The 18,084-nt window shown below is 40.3% G+C and overlaps 1 protein-coding gene across 1 annotated transcript; it reads left to right on the top strand.

Moving 5' to 3' along the window:
* The first annotated feature begins 14,787 nt into the window (after positions 1-14,787).
* LOC141641165 (uncharacterized) lies at positions 14,788-16,146 on the top strand. The gene has a single exon (XM_074449838.1). The coding sequence runs from the start codon at positions 14,788-14,790 to the stop codon at positions 16,144-16,146; it is 1,359 nt and encodes a 452-aa protein (XP_074305939.1).
* Positions 16,147-18,084: the final 1,938 nt, after the last annotated feature.

Here is an 18,084-nt window from a genome sequence, read left to right on the forward strand (position 1 = left end):
AAATCATAAATTTTTACGAGTATTATTGTTAAAACGACATTTGTTTTACTCCTTATATTTTTGTTTGTAGACTACTTCTTTTTCTCATAACAAATGGCAACACCAACTCCAAACGCCACACCTCTCGCTAGTTCATCATGGCTCCGATCCTTTATGGATCGATGTAAACTTGAAAAGAATGGGTCAAATTTCTCCGATTGGGATGCCCAACTCAAATTAGCCGCCCAAGGTGACGACAAGCTTCGTTACCTTACCGAGGCCTCTCCACCCGAACCTACTACTAGGTCGACCGCCGCCACTAGGGAAGCATATGAGGCTTACCAAAAGGAGTCCGCCGCAATGAAAAATGTCTTGATATTTGCGATGGAGGCGGACCTCCAAAGGAGAGCCTTTAAAATGGGCAATGCTAATGAGATTTACTCCAAGCTTGTGACAATGTTTTCATAAACTCCGCGGATCGTCCAATATGAGGCGGCCGCGGCATTCTTTGATCTCGACTTCAAAGAGGGCCAAAAGGTTAGCCCTCATGTGCTCAAACTTATGGAGCTTGTCGAGACCTTGAAAATTCAAAAAGTAGAAATCCCCAAAGAACTCATTGTGGATAGGATTCTACACTCCTTGTCTAAAGTGAAAGCGTATGTTCAATTCCGGGTGAATTTTAACATGCAAGACAAGGATGTGTCTCTTGAGGAGTTGCACAAGTTACTTGTGCAAGCCGAAAGGGACATGGGGTTAAATGTGAACCCGCCCAAGGATGTGCTTAACATAAGCACTAAGAGTAAGGGGAAGTTCAAGAAGAATGGGAGAAAGGGCAAGAAGCAAGCTCCCACATTCACCAAAGCTAAGACTTGTGAAGCTAGCACTTCAAAGATCAAGAAGGGTCCTCTTGATAAATGCCATTATTGTAATGGTATGGGACATTGGAAAAGAAATTGTTCCAAATACCTTGGTGATATTAAGGCTGGAAAGATTACTCCAGTAGGTAAATGACTATCCTTCTTTTATGTTTCTAATTCAACTATGGTATTATGATACAAAGTTGTGATAATGTATCTCCCTTTTTATTGTAAATAGGGCCTCCACCAAGCAAAGACAAGGGAAAGGAAAAGCAAGCATGAGAAACCATCGAGAAGCTAGGGATAGCTTTTATGGAGCTTTGCTTTTCATTGTCTTATTTTAAATTATGTTTTGAATTTTAGAACCTTAAGTTTCCGTGTTCGACATGGAAAGGTATTTTGGATAATGGGTTGTATTTTGGATAATGGTGACTTGGTTTGCAACCCAAGTCACCCGTTTTATCATTTTATCCTTTTGTTCTAAAATTCATGTTTAAATGCTTGCTCTTAGAAACATAAGATTATTCACTTAAAGTGATCTAATAGACAAATATAATGACGGGTTTCATTATATGTCCACATGCTTAAGGCTTGTGTATGATCATTTATAAAGCGATTTTGAGTCTATGAACTCTCTTAAAGGTATGTCAATCACCAAGTACACATATGAAATCTAAAACTATTAGTCTATCTATGAGATAGTTCTCCTTATACTTCAACATCATTATTTGTGTCTCATATGCTATCTTTGAATCTATAGTGTATTTATTCTAAAGATAGAGTGAGAGAAAAATGAGGACACAACACACAAGGCAAGATAAAAATTGTGTACTTATGTAAATGAAGATCTACGCAAGAGAGAATGATTTGAATGAAGGTATATCTATTTACAAAGTATACCAGATAGATGAGATCTATGGTCTCAAGTTAGTTCTATATGACTAAAGAGACCAAGTGAAGTAATCATAAGAGTATATTCTCAAGATAACTACACGAGGAGACCAAAAGAAAGTTTTGGAAGAAAAATGACTAATGTAAAGTCTTAACAAGTTTTTGACCAAGTTTATGAAATTTTGACCAATAGTTTCAACCTTGAGATTTACATAAGAGCCTTAATGAATCATAGTAACATACTAGTTATGATCGAGTTGAAAAGATTGATATACCGATATCTTCAATGACCAAGTTTTAACCACGCAAATGTTATTGCTTAACCTCATTATGAAATGGTTAAACCTCCTTCCGAAAGGGTATTTTCGAAAGACGTGTTCTAGATATTATTTATATTTGAATAATGACATTGCTACACATCATTATGACATGAGTGTGTTAGAGATTTAAAATCTCTTTCCGTAAGGTTAAGATGAGACCTCTTCGAAATAGGTATTTTGAAAGGATATGATGGGAACATATATGGTTTTATCTTAATAACTTGGCAATGCAATTTATGTTTCAATTCTTGAAAAGTTTCGATTGAGAAGTCAATTTCGAAATATGTAGAATTGAGTGGGAGTTAGGAAATTCTCATGTGAAGACAAGGAATTTAGTGGGAGCTATCATCCTTTGAATGTTTACAACTCACCACTCATTAAAGAATGACGAGCTAATACCTTCTTTCATAAAGAAGCATTTGAGCTTTCAATTCTGGATGATAATGGACTATGATGAATCCAATTACATCAAGGGATGTTGGATTAGTATTAAGAGATACACATCGTACCAACATTCACATAGGTTATTCATGAAGATGAAAATGGAATTGCCATTAGCAGTCATGGTCGTTCATTGAACCTATGAACGGTTGATCTCATGATTATTAGTAACTAATGTTTCCGCCATTAGAATAATCATGTCATGCACATGTCCAAATAATGAATCATATGCATAAGAGCATGATGATTCATTGGTAAGCCACAATAGAAACGTCATGAATTCTCAAGTAGAATCCGATGAGCGATTTCGGTGTTTGTCAGAATGCTCTTATATGTGTCAAGAGGTTGCGCATATTAATGAAAATACGAGCACATGTAAGGATTTATGAGAATCCTAAATCTTTCAAACCTAAGAAAGAGAAATAAGATGTTTTGGAAAGATACTTAGTTGAATAAGAAGTTACTCAAAACTAATCTTTCCTAACTATGCTAGGACTTGTGAGAAGTGCTAGGCCAATCGTCTTGACCAATTGTTGTAAGACTCTGCAAGACATATACCTAGTGCATTGTGTGTGAATGGAGTACTTGATCAGTACAAGTTATATCATTCACCACAAATTCGTTCGTTATGTGATAATCGATAAGAAAGTTCTTTCAAGATAAAGAACCAAAACCGAGGTCGGGAACCTTGATGTGTACTTGGTAAGGTTCATGCTATGAGAGAGAACATGAATGTAAAGGAAAATGCAAGTGTAAGAAGTTTGAACATATTTACACATGGCATGTTAAACTTCTAATGCAATCAATAAGTGTTTACACTTACGATATACATCACAAGGTTGTAATATGATATTGACTACCCGAGTGTGATGTCGACATTTGTCGTTTGAGTTATTATTAACTCACCTTGTACATTGTTATATCCAAACGGGTTATGGAGACAATTGAACCCCGTTAAAGTGAACACGGATTAACATTGTATTTGCCCATAGTTACTTATATGAGGTGACGTCTCGAAGTGACTAGAGTGTGATGCGATTGATGGCAAGTTCAAGTGCCATAGAGTCATGTGAGATGACTGGTCGATCACATAGGCAGACTGTTAGGAACATTTTGTCGGGCCTAATGACCGCTTATAGAGTTCTGGCAAATTCATATAGCCTGGTCGTGGCGAGAGCTACTATAGTATTCGAATGAGTCGATTCTTTTGACTAAAGACTGTTCACCTAAGATGGCACAGTTTCAGATTAACTTTGATTTGTGTTACTACGACCTTCGTAAATGGCGTCAAATGGGCATATTTTGGGGTATGATGGATGTGGCTAGTCGAAGGGAATGAGTGCGATAGGAATTGTCCATCCCTAGTCAGGGTTATAACAATATCTCAGGGCCACTCGAGGAGTAATGAACTGGAAATGCGTGGCCACGCTCGGAAAGTATCTATGATAGATAAGTCCGGTCAATCAGTTATTCTCCAGATCGAGGAAACCACTCTCGATATGATGACTTGCAAGTACGACCTGAAAGACACCTTGCATTGAGTGGGAGCTAGTAATAGGACAAGAGAATTGGTGACGCATACTTGTCGAGGACAAGTGGGAGATTGTTGGAATATGTGTCCTCCGACAATAATGCGATCACGACTGTTGATCATGATGATCACATGTTTAAATCTCATTATAAAGAGTACAATTGGGAAGTAATATTTTACTGTCAACTAATCAACATATATCGGTAATGATTGGCTGACTAGAGTTTGACATTACTGTCGTGCGACGGTGGTGATCAGTTGATCTCCTAGGTCATACCTATAGGGCAACACTCTTAATTGATCATTTAATTAATCGTATAATGTTACGAGTTAATTAAATTACTTGAAAATTGACGGACGATTTTGGAAATAAAATTTACGTATCATATTGAAATGTGATTAAATGAGATACGGTCTGAGTAATTGAATCGTATCATTACTCGGATGAAATTATTGTTTACAGAAACAATTGAAATTGAATGAATTATTATAAATACAAACTGTTGTGATTTATAAATTGGTAAAATATTTTGGCACAAGTAATTATGAATTGCTAAGTCGATTTTTGTATATGACGTATTTTATTAATACGTTGATTTTTAATGTGTTAAAAATACATAACAAATTTATGTTACATATGACATGTGACATATTGACAAAATTGACAAAAATAAAATGGGTACCATTTTATGGAGGTGCCGAAATAAGGGAGTGGTTTAGGCTAATATTGTGTTTGATTAAGTTAATGGAAAACACAATGATTACCTACTATTTAGCCATGCAACCCTATTGTTTATTGTTAAGAACAACAATTGCATGCATTGGCTCCCTTCTATCCACCCCTCCACCCGGTTTTTGAGATGAGAAAACCATTATGGTTTTTCATCTTATTTACCTAATAACACATAAAATTTATTAGTGTATCATTCATACTTTCACTCATCCAAAAATTAGAATTCTAGAGAGATAAAAAGCTCTCTTCTTCTTCTCTCCCAAAACCGAAATATTTAAGTGTTACATAATATTTTGGGTCAATTTTCTATAAGATTAATATTGTACTAGTTCTTATAATATTAATTTTTATTAAGAGTAAGCCTTGGGTATAAAGCTTAGGGAGAGATCCTACACTTGGATCTTAGTTCTTCCATTAAAGGAAAGCACAAGAACAATAGAGAAAGGTGATCTCTCTTGTGCCCTTAAAACCGAAATCACAATGTAAGAACATGATTTCTCCTCTATTTTGCTCATTTGTTTGCATGCATAAAATCCATCTTTAATTTTATGACAAATTAAATTAACATATATATGAATATGTAAGTATATAGATCTACTTTTCCATCAATTTGACCGTCCATAGTCATCAGTCTGTATGCATCATGGCCAACAACTCCTTCTACTTGGTATGGTCCTTCCCATTTGTAGGCGAATTTGCCTGCTTTTCGATTTTTGGTGTTTTGAAACACCTCTCGGAGAACCAGGTCTCCTACCTCCAGGAGCCTTACTTTCACATTCTTTTTGTAACTCCTGGCCACTGACTGTTTGTAGGCAGCCAAACGGATTTTTGCGCTTGCTCGCAGCTCGTTAATTGTGTCCAGGCTTCTGGTCATCTCTGCATTGTTCAGTTCCCTTGTCATATTTTCATACCTGTGAGTGGGAACTAGAACTTCTGATGGAATGACCGCTTCCGCGCCAAACACCCGGCTGAAGGGTGTTTGACCTGTTGTTATCTTTGGCGTTGTTCTGTCTGACCATAACACTAGTGGCAATTCATCTACCCACTTTCCTCCTAACTCCTGTAACCTCCTTCTCAGATTGTCCATAATAATTTTATTCTTTGGATTGACTTGTCCATTGGACTTTGGAGTCCTAGGTGCTGACTTCTTTAAGGTGATATTCCACCTGGCACAGTATCCCTCGGTATCGTTGGAGATGAATTGTGAGCCATTGTCACATATGATTTCTGATGGGATACCAATACTGCAAATGGTGTTTCGTTTTATGAACGAAATGACTTGTTTGTCTTTTACTTCCGTGAATGCTTCTGCCTCTATCCACTTGGAGAAGTAATCTGTCATGGCTAGCATCCAGGTTCTGTTTCCTGTGGCCCGTGGTAGGGGGCCTACTATGTTCATGCCCCATGCCATGAATGGCCAAGGAGAGATGATAGGGCGCAGAGGCTCTGTTGGCTGGTGGATCATGGGCGCTGAGCGCTGGCAGGTATCACATTTTCGTGCATACTCTGCTGCATCTGCTTTCATTGAAGGCCAATAATATCCCTGTCTGAGTGCTTTATTTGCCAGACTCCTGCCCCCTGCATGGTTTCCACATTCGCCACTATGGAGAGCATGTAACACAGTCTGTGCTTCTTCCTTGTCTAGGCACCGTAGGTAGGGGCCTGCTAGCGATTTTCTGAATAATATATCATCAATAAGTATGAATCTGGAGGCCTTTATTCTAAAAGCTCTTACTTCCTTCTTATTATCTCGCAAAATTTGTTATGGCGCAGCCCCGATCCTAGGTCAGTGTCGCGCCGTCGTCTTGGATCGGCTACCCGTCGGGCGTCCTGGTCGTTTGACCGAGAGCTCTCACCTTCCTCTGTAACTGCTTGGATTTCGTTTTTGCTTTGTGGATCCTCCAGTTCACCCTTGTCTATTCCGTCTGCCTTCTAGATAGAAGGTTCCAGCATGTGTGCTATTGGAATGTTGGACAGCTCGTTGGTTTGAATGTTGCCCCCAGGGTTGCTAGGGCATCTGCTTCCACGTTCTGATCTCTGGGGACCTGTTTAAGCTTGCAAGTTTCGAATTTTTGTTTTAATTCCTTTGCTACTTTTAGGTATGCTATCATCTTCGAATCTCTGGCTATAAACTCATCATTCACGTGGTTGACTATTAACAGGGAGTCACTGGATATGAGCAGGTGTCTTACCCCTGACTCCAGTGCTAGCTTTATTCCCAATATCAAGGCCTCGTATTCTGTTTCATTGTTGGTTGCCTTGAATTCACATCTTACGACTTGCGCTTATCGGATCTCCCCGTGGTGATCGCACTTAATCCTACACCGCCCCCTTTGGTTGGAGGCTCCGTCGATATGCATCCGCGGACTTCATGCCTTGATTCCTTCTATAGTGAGGATCTCAGTATCTGCCAGATTCTGGATGGCTGGACCGAAGTTTGACACGAAGTCGGCCAGTGCCTGTGATTTGATTGTTGTTCTGGGGTCGTATTGGATGTCGTATCCACTGAGGTGTACAGACCATTTAGACATTCTTCCTGATAGCTCTGCCCTCCTCATGATAGCTTTTACCGGGTAGTTTGTCACAACATGTATGATGTGTGACTCAAAAATAGGGACGCCGTTTGGGAGATGCTACTACCAATGCTAGTACTAACTTTTCAAGGGATGTGTACCTGGTCTCTGCCGACAGCAGGGACTTGCTTACGTAGTATACTGGCTTCTGCTCCTTTTCTTGCTCTCTGACCAGGACAACACTCACTGCTACTTCTGTGACAGCTAGGTATAGGAATAATGGTTCTCCTAGCTTTGGCTTTGACAAAGAAGATGGCGGGTCTTGAGATAGTGCTTCAGGTCTCTGAAGGCTTGCTCGTGTTCAGCGGTCCATTCAAACTTCTGGCTTTTCCTTAGTACGTCGTAAAATAGCCTGCATTTGTCTGAAGATCTTGAAATGAACCTATTCAAGGCTGCTACCTTTCCAGCTAGTCTTTGAACATCCTTAGGTTTCTCGGGTGATTCCAGCTGTAAGACAGCTTTGATACCCCGAAGGTGCATTTAGATGGGTTTAATTTCATCTTGTATTCCCTGAGGGTGCTGAATGTTTCTGCCAGATGCCGCATATGATCTTTGGCCTTCTCTGATTTCACCACCATGTCATCAATATACACCTCCATTGTTCTTCCTATCTGCTCTTTGAACATTCTGTTAACCAACCTTTGATTTGTGGAGCCTGCGTTCTTTAGGCCGAACGGCATGACGTTGTAGCAATATATTCCTCTCTCGGACATAAATGATGTCTTCTCTTGGTCTGCAGGATCCATCTTGATCTAATTGTATCCACTCCATGCATCCAGAAATGTTAACATCTCGTGTCCAGCTGTTGCATCTACCATTGCATCAATATAAGGCAGCGGGAATGGATCTTTAGGACATGCTTTGTTGAGATCAGTGAAGTCCACACATACTCTCCATTTCCCATTCTTTTTAAGCACCACCACTACATTAGACAACCATTCTGGGTATTTCACTTCTCTTATCTTCTTTGCTGCCAGCAGGCTGTCTACTTCCTGATTGATTACCTTATTTCTCTCTGCTGCAAACTTTCTCCTTCTCTGCTGGATGGGTTTACATTTTGGGTCCATGCTAAGCTTGTGTGTTATGATGGATGGATCTATGCCTATCATATCATCGTGTGACCATGCAAAGCAATCCATGTTATCTTGTAAGAACTTGACTAGCTGTTGTCGTAAGCTTCCTGTACATCCTGCTACAATGAGCACGGTTCTCTCTGGGTGCAGCTTATCCAGGTTAATCTGATCCAGCTCTTCTGCTGGGGGTTCGATGTATTCGTCTGGATAGGTCGTCATAATTGCTATGCGGGAGGGTGACGGTGCACTTGAGTGCCTTCTTATAGCGACCTCTAGCTTCCTCCCGATCTCCTCTTATCGTTTCTACTCCCCATGGGGTGGGGAACTTTATGCACCGGTGATATGTTGAAGGGACCGCTTTCATCCGGTGCGACCATGGTCTTCCTAGGATGACGTTGTAAGTAGAGGGCCATCTATAACCAGTGCACGACTTGCTTGTTGACTCCTCCCACATAGGTGGGGATGATTATCTCACCTAGTGAGTGGTCATTTCTCCGCCGAAGCCTACTAGCGAATAGTCTTCTTCAGAATCCTTCCCGCCGAATCCCATGTTTTCTATGGTTTCCAAAGATGATTAAGTTGACCGAGCTTCCGTATCTACCAAGACCTTTCTTCTTGCAATTGGCCATTGACAAGGTGATAATAAGTGCGTCATGGTGTTCTCGTTCATCGTATGTATCTCCTTCATCAAAGCTTACTGGCGGCGGTCGTTGTGAGAAATTCTACAAGAATTAGGTGGCTGTCTCCTTTGATTTCGGTGGCATGTCTCTTAGTCTGCTGAGTATGTCGGGCCGCTTAAGTCCGAGCGCTTTGTTATCACGTTTATAATTTTAGTGCATGTGGGTGGGTCTGCCGGCTTGGCGGAGCCTACCTTATCCTGCTGCTTGCCCCCACGTGGTAATAGGTGGCTCAGCTTTCCTTGTTCGTACAGGCGCTTGATCTCTCCTCAATGTGTAGCAATCCTCAGTGTTGTGTCCGATATCACGATGGAATTCACACTTCTTCTTTCTATCCTTTCTCCAAGCTTGCTCTTCTACTAGTGGGTTGGGCCACCTGACCCCATCTCCCATCTCTTTGAGCGCCTTCAAGATTCCTCTGATACCTTTAGTGAATCCATATTCTGCCAGGGTGGGGAGTAGCTGGTTTTCCTCGATTCTGTTGACTCCCCTCCCGTATGGTCTGTATCTCTCATCCTTCTTGTTGGTGGTTTGCTTTCTTCCTGATTTCTCCACGGCTGAAGTACTAGAAATACTTGGTGCGCTCTGTAAGCTGGCTCTGGCTAGGATATCTTCCTCCAGTCTGATCGCGGCAGCTGCTTTCTCCTGCACTGCTTCGAAACTATGGTAGGGGTGCATAGTCAGCTGCTTGTATAGGTCAGAGTTGTGGTGGAGGCCTTTTCTGCAGGCTTCTACTGCTGTTGAGACATCACACTCTCGTACTGCTACCTTCTCATTGTTAAATCTGGTATTGTATTCTCCAAGGCTCTCTCCTGCCCCCTGGACGATTCTGTACAGGTCTCCTGCGTGCTTCTGTGGCTTTCTGCTGCTTGCGAACTGTTGAGTGAATGCATTTACCAATTCAGCAAATGTAGATATCGACCTGTTGGGGAGGCTTACAAACCATCGAAGTGTCGCTCCTGTTAGGGTGGACCCGAATCCTTTGCACATGCAGGCTTCCTTAACTTGTCATATGGTTGTTACCGTCATCATTTTCTGTTTATACTTGCTGATATGATCAAAGGGGTCTGTTGTGCCGTCGAAGAGAGCCATATTTGGGTTTGTGAATCCCTTTGGCATGGATGTGATGGATATGGTGTCCACAAATGGTGAGTCGGCATAACTGTCTAGAGCTGCTTTCTCGAGTGGGGGTCGTAGCCCGGAACCCCGCTTCAAAGATCTCCTTTAGTTCCAAGTACTACGATTAGTTATATTGGTGAATCTGGGTCCGCCCGTCACCGTCTCGCATAATTCCTCCCGATCCGGGCTCTTGAAGATTCGATAAGTTCCGCCGCTGGGGTTGTGGCAACGATTGTCCCTCGCTTGCCGCGTTCACTTGTTGGTTTGACTCGGATCCTGCTACAGTGTGTCGATCGATTCTTTGCAGGATCGCGACGGGAGGCCACTGTTTGTACCCCTACGCAGCTAGCCGGCCGCCACTATCTGTGTGAGGTATCCTAACCCTCGTGGGGTTATCCTTCCATCGATGGTATCGTAGCCAAATCCATCTTGTAATTATTTCACTGGTATCTGCTGCGACTGCTTTGCTCCCGTGTCGATCTACCAAGGAGATCTTCCTTCACCGTCCCGCTTTGTAGTGTTGGACCGCGCTTCAGGAGATCAATTTGTGCCCAGAGCTCTCTATCTCTCCTTCTTACCTCAGCATCTGCTCTCCTTTGGTCTTCTCTCATGTTTTCTATAGCTTTATGAAGATTTTCCACGCCGGCGAGCAGGATCTGTGTGGGACTGGGCGGCGGAGTGACGCCTGAGCTTGATGTTCCATTGTCTGATCTGATCTGAGTTGAGACAGCAGGGGTCCTGGGAGGTAGAGAGGCTTTTGTTGTTGGTATTATTCTTGAGGTGTGTCCGGGAGCCTGCGTGGCCACTGTCGATGTTGGACTTTGGGTAGACGGTGGTGGTGGCGATGGTTGCCTGCTCCCTGACATGGCTTCAGATACTTGCTTTTCCATTGTATATCTAGAAATCAACGATTGACGACCACAATGCCCCACGGTGGGCGCCAAACTGTTTAGGTATTTTTACCCAAATTGATTAATCTGGGTCAATGTAATCTATATTCGTTGGTCGATTGTATGATGATTCGTATGTCAATAAGTAAACGGAAAAAATAAAGTACGTAATGTAAATTGACACGTAAGATTTTGGTGACGCGGAAAACCCAATGTGGGAACAACCGCGGGAGGGACGGTACCCTGCCAAGTATTGCACTATATGAATTGGAGGATGATGTCAAGAACAAACAAGCTGAAGAAAAGACGCAGCAACTTTTGCACCTCTTCAAAAATCATGAGAGAGAAAGAAGAGAGAAAAAGCTCTAAACATTAGGTCATTCGTTCCTTGTTTTCTGTGCTGCCGTCATGACAATAATGGCGAGATGTTCCTCGTCGAAAACAAATTCTGCAACAAAAAATCCAAAAACTTCATCTCCTTTACCAAATAACAACCAAAAAAAGACATGACCTTCGCCATCGGAGGTTAATAAAGAGAAGAACGTCAATGAAATCGTGGGTTTGGCTCCTTTTGACTTGGAAACAGTTGAAGTTGATGAGAATGGGGAAGAGTGGGTTATCCAGGGCAAAAAGAAGAAAACTTTAGCCTCTATTCCTGAAGAACCAAAAGAGGTGCTGCAGTTTACAGTTGAGGATGTGCGTGATGAGCTGAACTTTTGGAAACCTTCAGTATACTGCTCCATCTTGGGTGCAAATCCTCCTCCGGAAGTGGTGGAGGGTTTCATTCGAAGGATTTGGGTGAATTTTTCAATTGATAAGGTATCCTTCCTTCCTAATGGCATTTTTCTCGTCCGTTTTATGAATGAACAGAGTAAGGAGGTCGTTCTCAAACAGGGACACTTCCTGTTTGATAATAAGCCCCTAATTGTTAGGAGTTGGTCTGCTAATATTGAGTTAACAAAGGATAATGTTAAGAATGTGCCTGTGTGGATCAAGTTGTGGGGTTTGCCTCTTAAATTTTGGGGTAAATGTCTACCTAGAATTGCAGGACTTGTTGGGAAGTATATTCGGAGTGATGTGTCAACTATGGAGAAGACTAGGTTAGGGTTTGCTCGGGTTCTGATTGAGGTTCCCTTTGGCAAGAAACTCCCTGCCTCTGTGCTTTTCTTAGATGAATTATCTCAAGAGGTTAAGATTGAAGTAGAAAGTGAATGGAAACCCATTTTATGCAATGAATGTGGAGGGGTAGGGCATGAGAGTATTTCCTGCAGGAAACCAAAGCATAAAGTGGCTCCTAAACCTGTTCCTACCAATCAGAAATGGGTCCCCAAGCAGAAAACTGTGGTTATACCTCAATCTATCCCTGTGACCTCTCCTGTGAGTGTAGCTGATACTCCCGTGGTCTCTAAGACTCCTGAGGAAATCCAGCATAATTTGCAGGTCTCTTGGTCCAAGGATGGTAAGTATGGCCAGCCTCCTGTCAGGCCAGTTACTACTCTTACTAGGCAAGACATAATACGTGCTGGCAAAGCTACTACTCATTTAAGTCAGTACACGTTCCAGGATGCTCTTAACAATGCTGCCAAAAAAACTGGTGTTGGAAGTGTTTTAGTGAATAATCCTCCAAGAGTTGGTGTGGGTACAAGTGGTAGTGCATTACTCCCCCCTGGGAGTGATGCATAACATTGGTTTCTGGAACGTAATGGGACTAAATAGCTCATCTAAGCAAAAGCAAGTTAAATGGTTTCTGCATTCTCATATGGTGGGTCTATTTGGTCTCCTTGAGACAAAGGTAAAGCCTTTGTCTCTAAATTCTGTTAGGAAAAGTGTGTGTGATGGGTGGTCTCTCTCCACTAATTCTTCTTATCATTCTGGGGGCAGAGTATGGGTACTTTGGAATCCCTCTTTTTTTTATGTGCATTTTGTTCATTATAGTGCCCAATCTATCCATATGATGGTTACTGAAATCAGCTCCAATTTCAAGTTTTTTTGTACCATGGTTTATGCCTATAATGATACCATTGACAGGAAAAGTTTATGGCATGACCTTTGTTCTTTTGCTGATTCTATTCATGATCCTTGGATACTTTGTGGTGACTTCAACTGTGTCCTTAAACCCTATGAGAGACTTGGTGGGTCTTCATCTGATGAAGAGATGAAGGATTTTCATGCTTGTTTAGATTATTGTCAGATGATGGATAGCCCAGCTGCTGGATCCTATTATACATGGAATAACAAGTAGGACCCCAGACTAGAGTTTATTCCAGATTAGATAGGGTTCTTGTTAATAATCACTGGACTCATCATAAGCCTAATGCATATGCTCACTTTTACAATGAAGGCATTTTTTATCACACTCCTTGTATTATCCAAGAGCCTGATGCCTCTATGAAGGGGAGAAGGAGTTTTAAGTACTTCAATATGTGGAGGCAAGTGCCTGAATTCAAGTCTTGCATTATTCACCATTGGAATCAGACTTGGCAAGGGACTAAAATGTTTAAGGTTGTTATGAAATTGAAAAGTCTCAAAAGATCTCTGAAAGATTTAAACAAAGACTTATTTGATGATATTGAGAATAGTGCAGTTCATGCGTGGAAGATATTAGATAATATCCAAGATCAATTGAGGATTGCCCCTGGTGACCCTACTCTTTTAAGTAAGGAAAAGGAAGTTGCTGGTGTTTACAGAGAGTTGCAGGCTGCCTGTGACAGTTTCCTGGCTCAAAAATCAAAAGCCACCTGGGTAAACCAAGGAGACAACAACACTAGGTATTTTCATAGTCTCCGTAGAGCAAGAAGTGTGAAAAATAAAATTTTCCTCATAGAGGATACTGATGGTCATGTGCATTCTGATGGATCCCATATACAATCTGCCTTTTTGAAGTATTATGAAAATTTACTTGGGACTGCTGGGCATATCACACCTTTTTGTGCCTCAGTGGTTCATCAAGGTCATGTTTGTAACTCTAAGCACCACTTTATTCTAATGGCCCCTGTTACTAAGAAGTAAATTAAGGAGGCATTCTTTTCTATTCCCACTCATAAGGCCCCTGGGCCTGATGGTTTCTCTAGTGCCTTTTTTAAAGATTCTTGGTCTGTTGTTGGTGATGAGGTGTGTGATGCCATCTTGGATTTTTTTCAGTCTGGTAAGATGCTTCAACAGATCAATCATACTTTCATTACTTTGATCCCAAAAATTGACAATCCTCAAAATGTCACACAATTTCGTCCTATTTCCTGCTGTAACATCATATACAAAGTCATTTCTAAAGTTTTGTGCACTAGACTCTCCTCTGTTTTGCCTTCTATTATCAGTAAGAATCAAGGAGGGTTTGTTAAGGGGAGGAGTATTGCTGAAAACATTCTCATTTGCCAGGATCTTGTGAGACTCTATAATAGGGAGACTGTCTCCCCTAGATGTTTGATGAAAATTGATCTCAAAAAAGCCTATGATTCAGTGCACTGGGATTTTGTGGAACAAATGCTTACTGCCTTAAATTTCCCTACTAAATTTATTCACCTGGTTATTCACCTGGTTATGATTTGTGTAAGAACTGCTTCTTACTCTTTGGTGCTTAATGGAGAGAATTTTGGGTATTTTAAGGGGGCTAAGGGGTTGAGGCAAGGGGATCCTATTTCTCCCCTCCTTTTTTACCATTACCATGGAATACCTAAGTAGGATTTTGTCTCATGTTACTGCTACTATGCCTTTCAAGTTTCACCCCTTATGTAGCCAGATCAAGTTATCCCACCTCATGTTTGCTGACGACCTACTTCTCTTTTCTAAGGGGGATACTACTTCCATCATGATTCTTCTTAGAGCTTTTGCAACCTTCTCTGTAGCCACTGGTCTTCAAATGGACTCTATGAAGTCTAACATCTATTTTAATGGGGTTGCTTTTAGGGTCAAATGTGATATTTTGCAGATCTCTGGTTTCTCTGAAGGAGCCTTGCCATTTAAGTATTTGGGGGTGCCTATTTCTGCTGGCAGGCTCACTGTTAAGAACTGCTCTTGCCTTATTGAGAAGATTACTGAAAGAATCCATGGTTATGCTGCCAAGAAACTATCTTATGCTGGTAGATTAACATTGGTGAACTCTGTCCTTACCACTTTATATACCTACTGGGCTTTTATTTTCATTCTGCCAAAGGGAGTGTTAAGGAGAATTGATGCTCTTTGCAGAAATTACTTATGGGATGGATCAACTGAGTATGTTAGATCCTCTCTTGTTAGCTGGGAAAAGGTGTGTGTACCAAAAGATGAAAGTGGACTTGGTATTAGGCATAGCATTGCCTGGAATCTTGCTTCAATTTGTAAACTCTCCTGGTGGATTTATTCTAGTCAGGATAGTCTGTGGGTACAGTGGGTACACCACATTTATATGAAAGATGTTCCCTGGTCTCTTTATAAACCTAAACCTGATGCTCCTTGGACCTGGAAAACTATTTGTAAGGTTAAAGATAAATTCTCAGCTGTTTTTTCCTCTACTGGACTGTGGTTGCCACGTCCTTCTGGTTACTCAGTTAGTAGTGGTTACCAGTGGATCAGACAAAAACATCCTACTGTTACTTGGAATAAAATGATTTGGAATTCCTGGTGCATTTCAAAGCACTCTTTTATAAGTTGGCTAATTGCTCGTGAAGCTTTGCAGCTGAAAGATAAGCTTTTCCTGCTGGGAAGTATCCCTGATGATAGTTGTTTTCTCTGTGGCACAGCATCTGAAAACCATCAGCATCTGTTCACTCAGTGCTGTTATACCAGAAAACTTGTTGCCTTGCTCAGTCAGAAGCTGAATATTGGTCTGCCTGTTGCTAATCTCTTAGTCTGGATGCAGACTAAACCATGGGCAAAAATTAAGAAGCAGGTTACTCTTGTTTGGATTCAAGCCTTGTACTATTCTATTTGGCATCAGAGGAATAAGGCTAGACTTGAAGGGGTTGTCCAACGACCTGAAAGTGTTTTTCAGCATATTCAATGCTTACTTAAATGTCGATTTTTAGGATGGCATGTTTGTATTAAAAGGAGTAGTGATAGGGTTTGGTTTAAGGCAGTAACTTATTAGATGCCTTTTACTAAGCCTTAGAATTGTATCCAAAAATGGATAGTTTGTAATAGCTTGTTTATAATCTTAATGAGAACTTCTAACCTTTCACCAAAAAAAGAATTGGAGGATGATTACAATTATGGCACGAAGCTAATCCTGCTGGCCCTAGGCGTCAGGCCTGCAAGATCCAGAATGAGCGTATATTATTTGCCGAGATGTGATCTTGAATGTTGTTGTATGAATGAATACGGATGTGTTTAATGTCCTTCTTGATTTGCTTCCTTGGCTATTTATAGGGTAAGAACCCTAGATATATCCTACCTCGAATATGGAAAGGGAATATTATTTCCATAAAGACTTCTTTCCAAACCCGGACTCCCTTGCCAATTCTCTCCGATCTCCCTATCTTCTCCCTAACTTCTCCCTAACTTCTCCCTGGCACTCCTTTCCTTAACACGGGCACCTTTTATGATGGGCTCTTGATCCTCCTCAAGCCCGTTTCCCCTTTTCCTGACCCCGGGCTCCCTTCCTCCTTACCACTTCTTTCATAATCTTTATCTTATCCAATGGGCCTTCTTTATTGTGCTATTTTTAGCCCAAACAATAAAAATCGGATTTAAATGAAAAATAGGTTAATATGAGATAAATTTCGAATCTGGTCATAGAAATTTAGTATGTTGTCCATGCATTTTTACAAGATGTGTGTAAAATAATAGGCTATATTGAAGTCTCTATGCATGATTTATGAATTTTTGATGAAAAATAGCATAAATAGTGACTTAATTAGTGAATAATTGGTAAAACATAATCCATGACTAAGGAAAAACGTCACATGTTGCATTTTATTACCCATTTCAGATCTAAAATTTAAAAGTTAATAAATATAATTTTTTCTCATGTTTTTATGATTATATTTGTTAAAACCGATAAACCGCAACATTGTTTTTCCGGATAAATTTCGAAATTCTTAACCTAAGTTTTTGAACATTATGAGTGTCATGGTATTTTTCCAGAATGTTCAAGAGTTTAAATTTCAAATTTTGAATTTATTTGAAATTTTTGTGATTTATTTGAAGTTTATAGCATTTTATTGTAATTTTGGGTCCATTAGTGAACAATTTTAAGAAATATGAGTTAATTATAGTCAAATAGTTAGTGAAGACTAATTTTGAATCCTAAGAGGTTAGGGTAATTAACTTGCGCATAAATATGAATTTATGTAATTTATTGTGATTTTAAAAGGTTGAATCACGCAAATCCGTAAAAACCGTTTAATATACGATATTGGCTCCTTAAAGGCGATTTAGCATAAAATTGGGCATGTTTATACATATTATAATGCAGCATTTTATTTATGATTGTCATAATTTTATTTTATGTAATTTTTGAATTATGTAATTTTACTTAGTATGGCCTTAGTTTTTAATTGGTATTACCCGAAATGTATGGGAATATCGATTCGGTTGTAATTTATTGTGATCTCGTATCACCGTTTTGTAATTTAATAGATTTATTTTATTCTAATTACAAATGTATAATAGGAAATTATGTAATTTGTTATGTAATTTATTTATTCCGGAGTTCTTTGAAGACGGTGTCACTCAAGAAGGCGATACATAAAGACGGTGTTACCTCGAGATGCGTGCCATAACCGAAGTTCAAGGGACCAATGGAGTTGGTTTCCGAATATGTAATAGTTAATTAGATGTTCTATTTTAGGAAGGCCATACTAGGATTTATTTTATGTTTTGCATTTTATTTATATGTCGCATGCATCGCTAAATCGCCATAACTAAAACATGCATTGTCATTTTAATCGAGTATATCGACCGTGTCAATTAGAATTATCGTAGTTCACCGCTTTAGTTCACTTAAAACGTGATAGATAATAAATTGACATGACCTCTCGCTAAAAATAAACAATTGAGACATAGCCTTACCAAAAAGTAGAAACCA

This window comes from Silene latifolia, chromosome 2, assembly GCF_048544455.1.
Source record: "Silene latifolia isolate original U9 population chromosome 2, ASM4854445v1, whole genome shotgun sequence".
In the NCBI taxonomy this organism is placed as follows: domain Eukaryota; kingdom Viridiplantae; phylum Streptophyta; class Magnoliopsida; order Caryophyllales; family Caryophyllaceae; genus Silene; species Silene latifolia.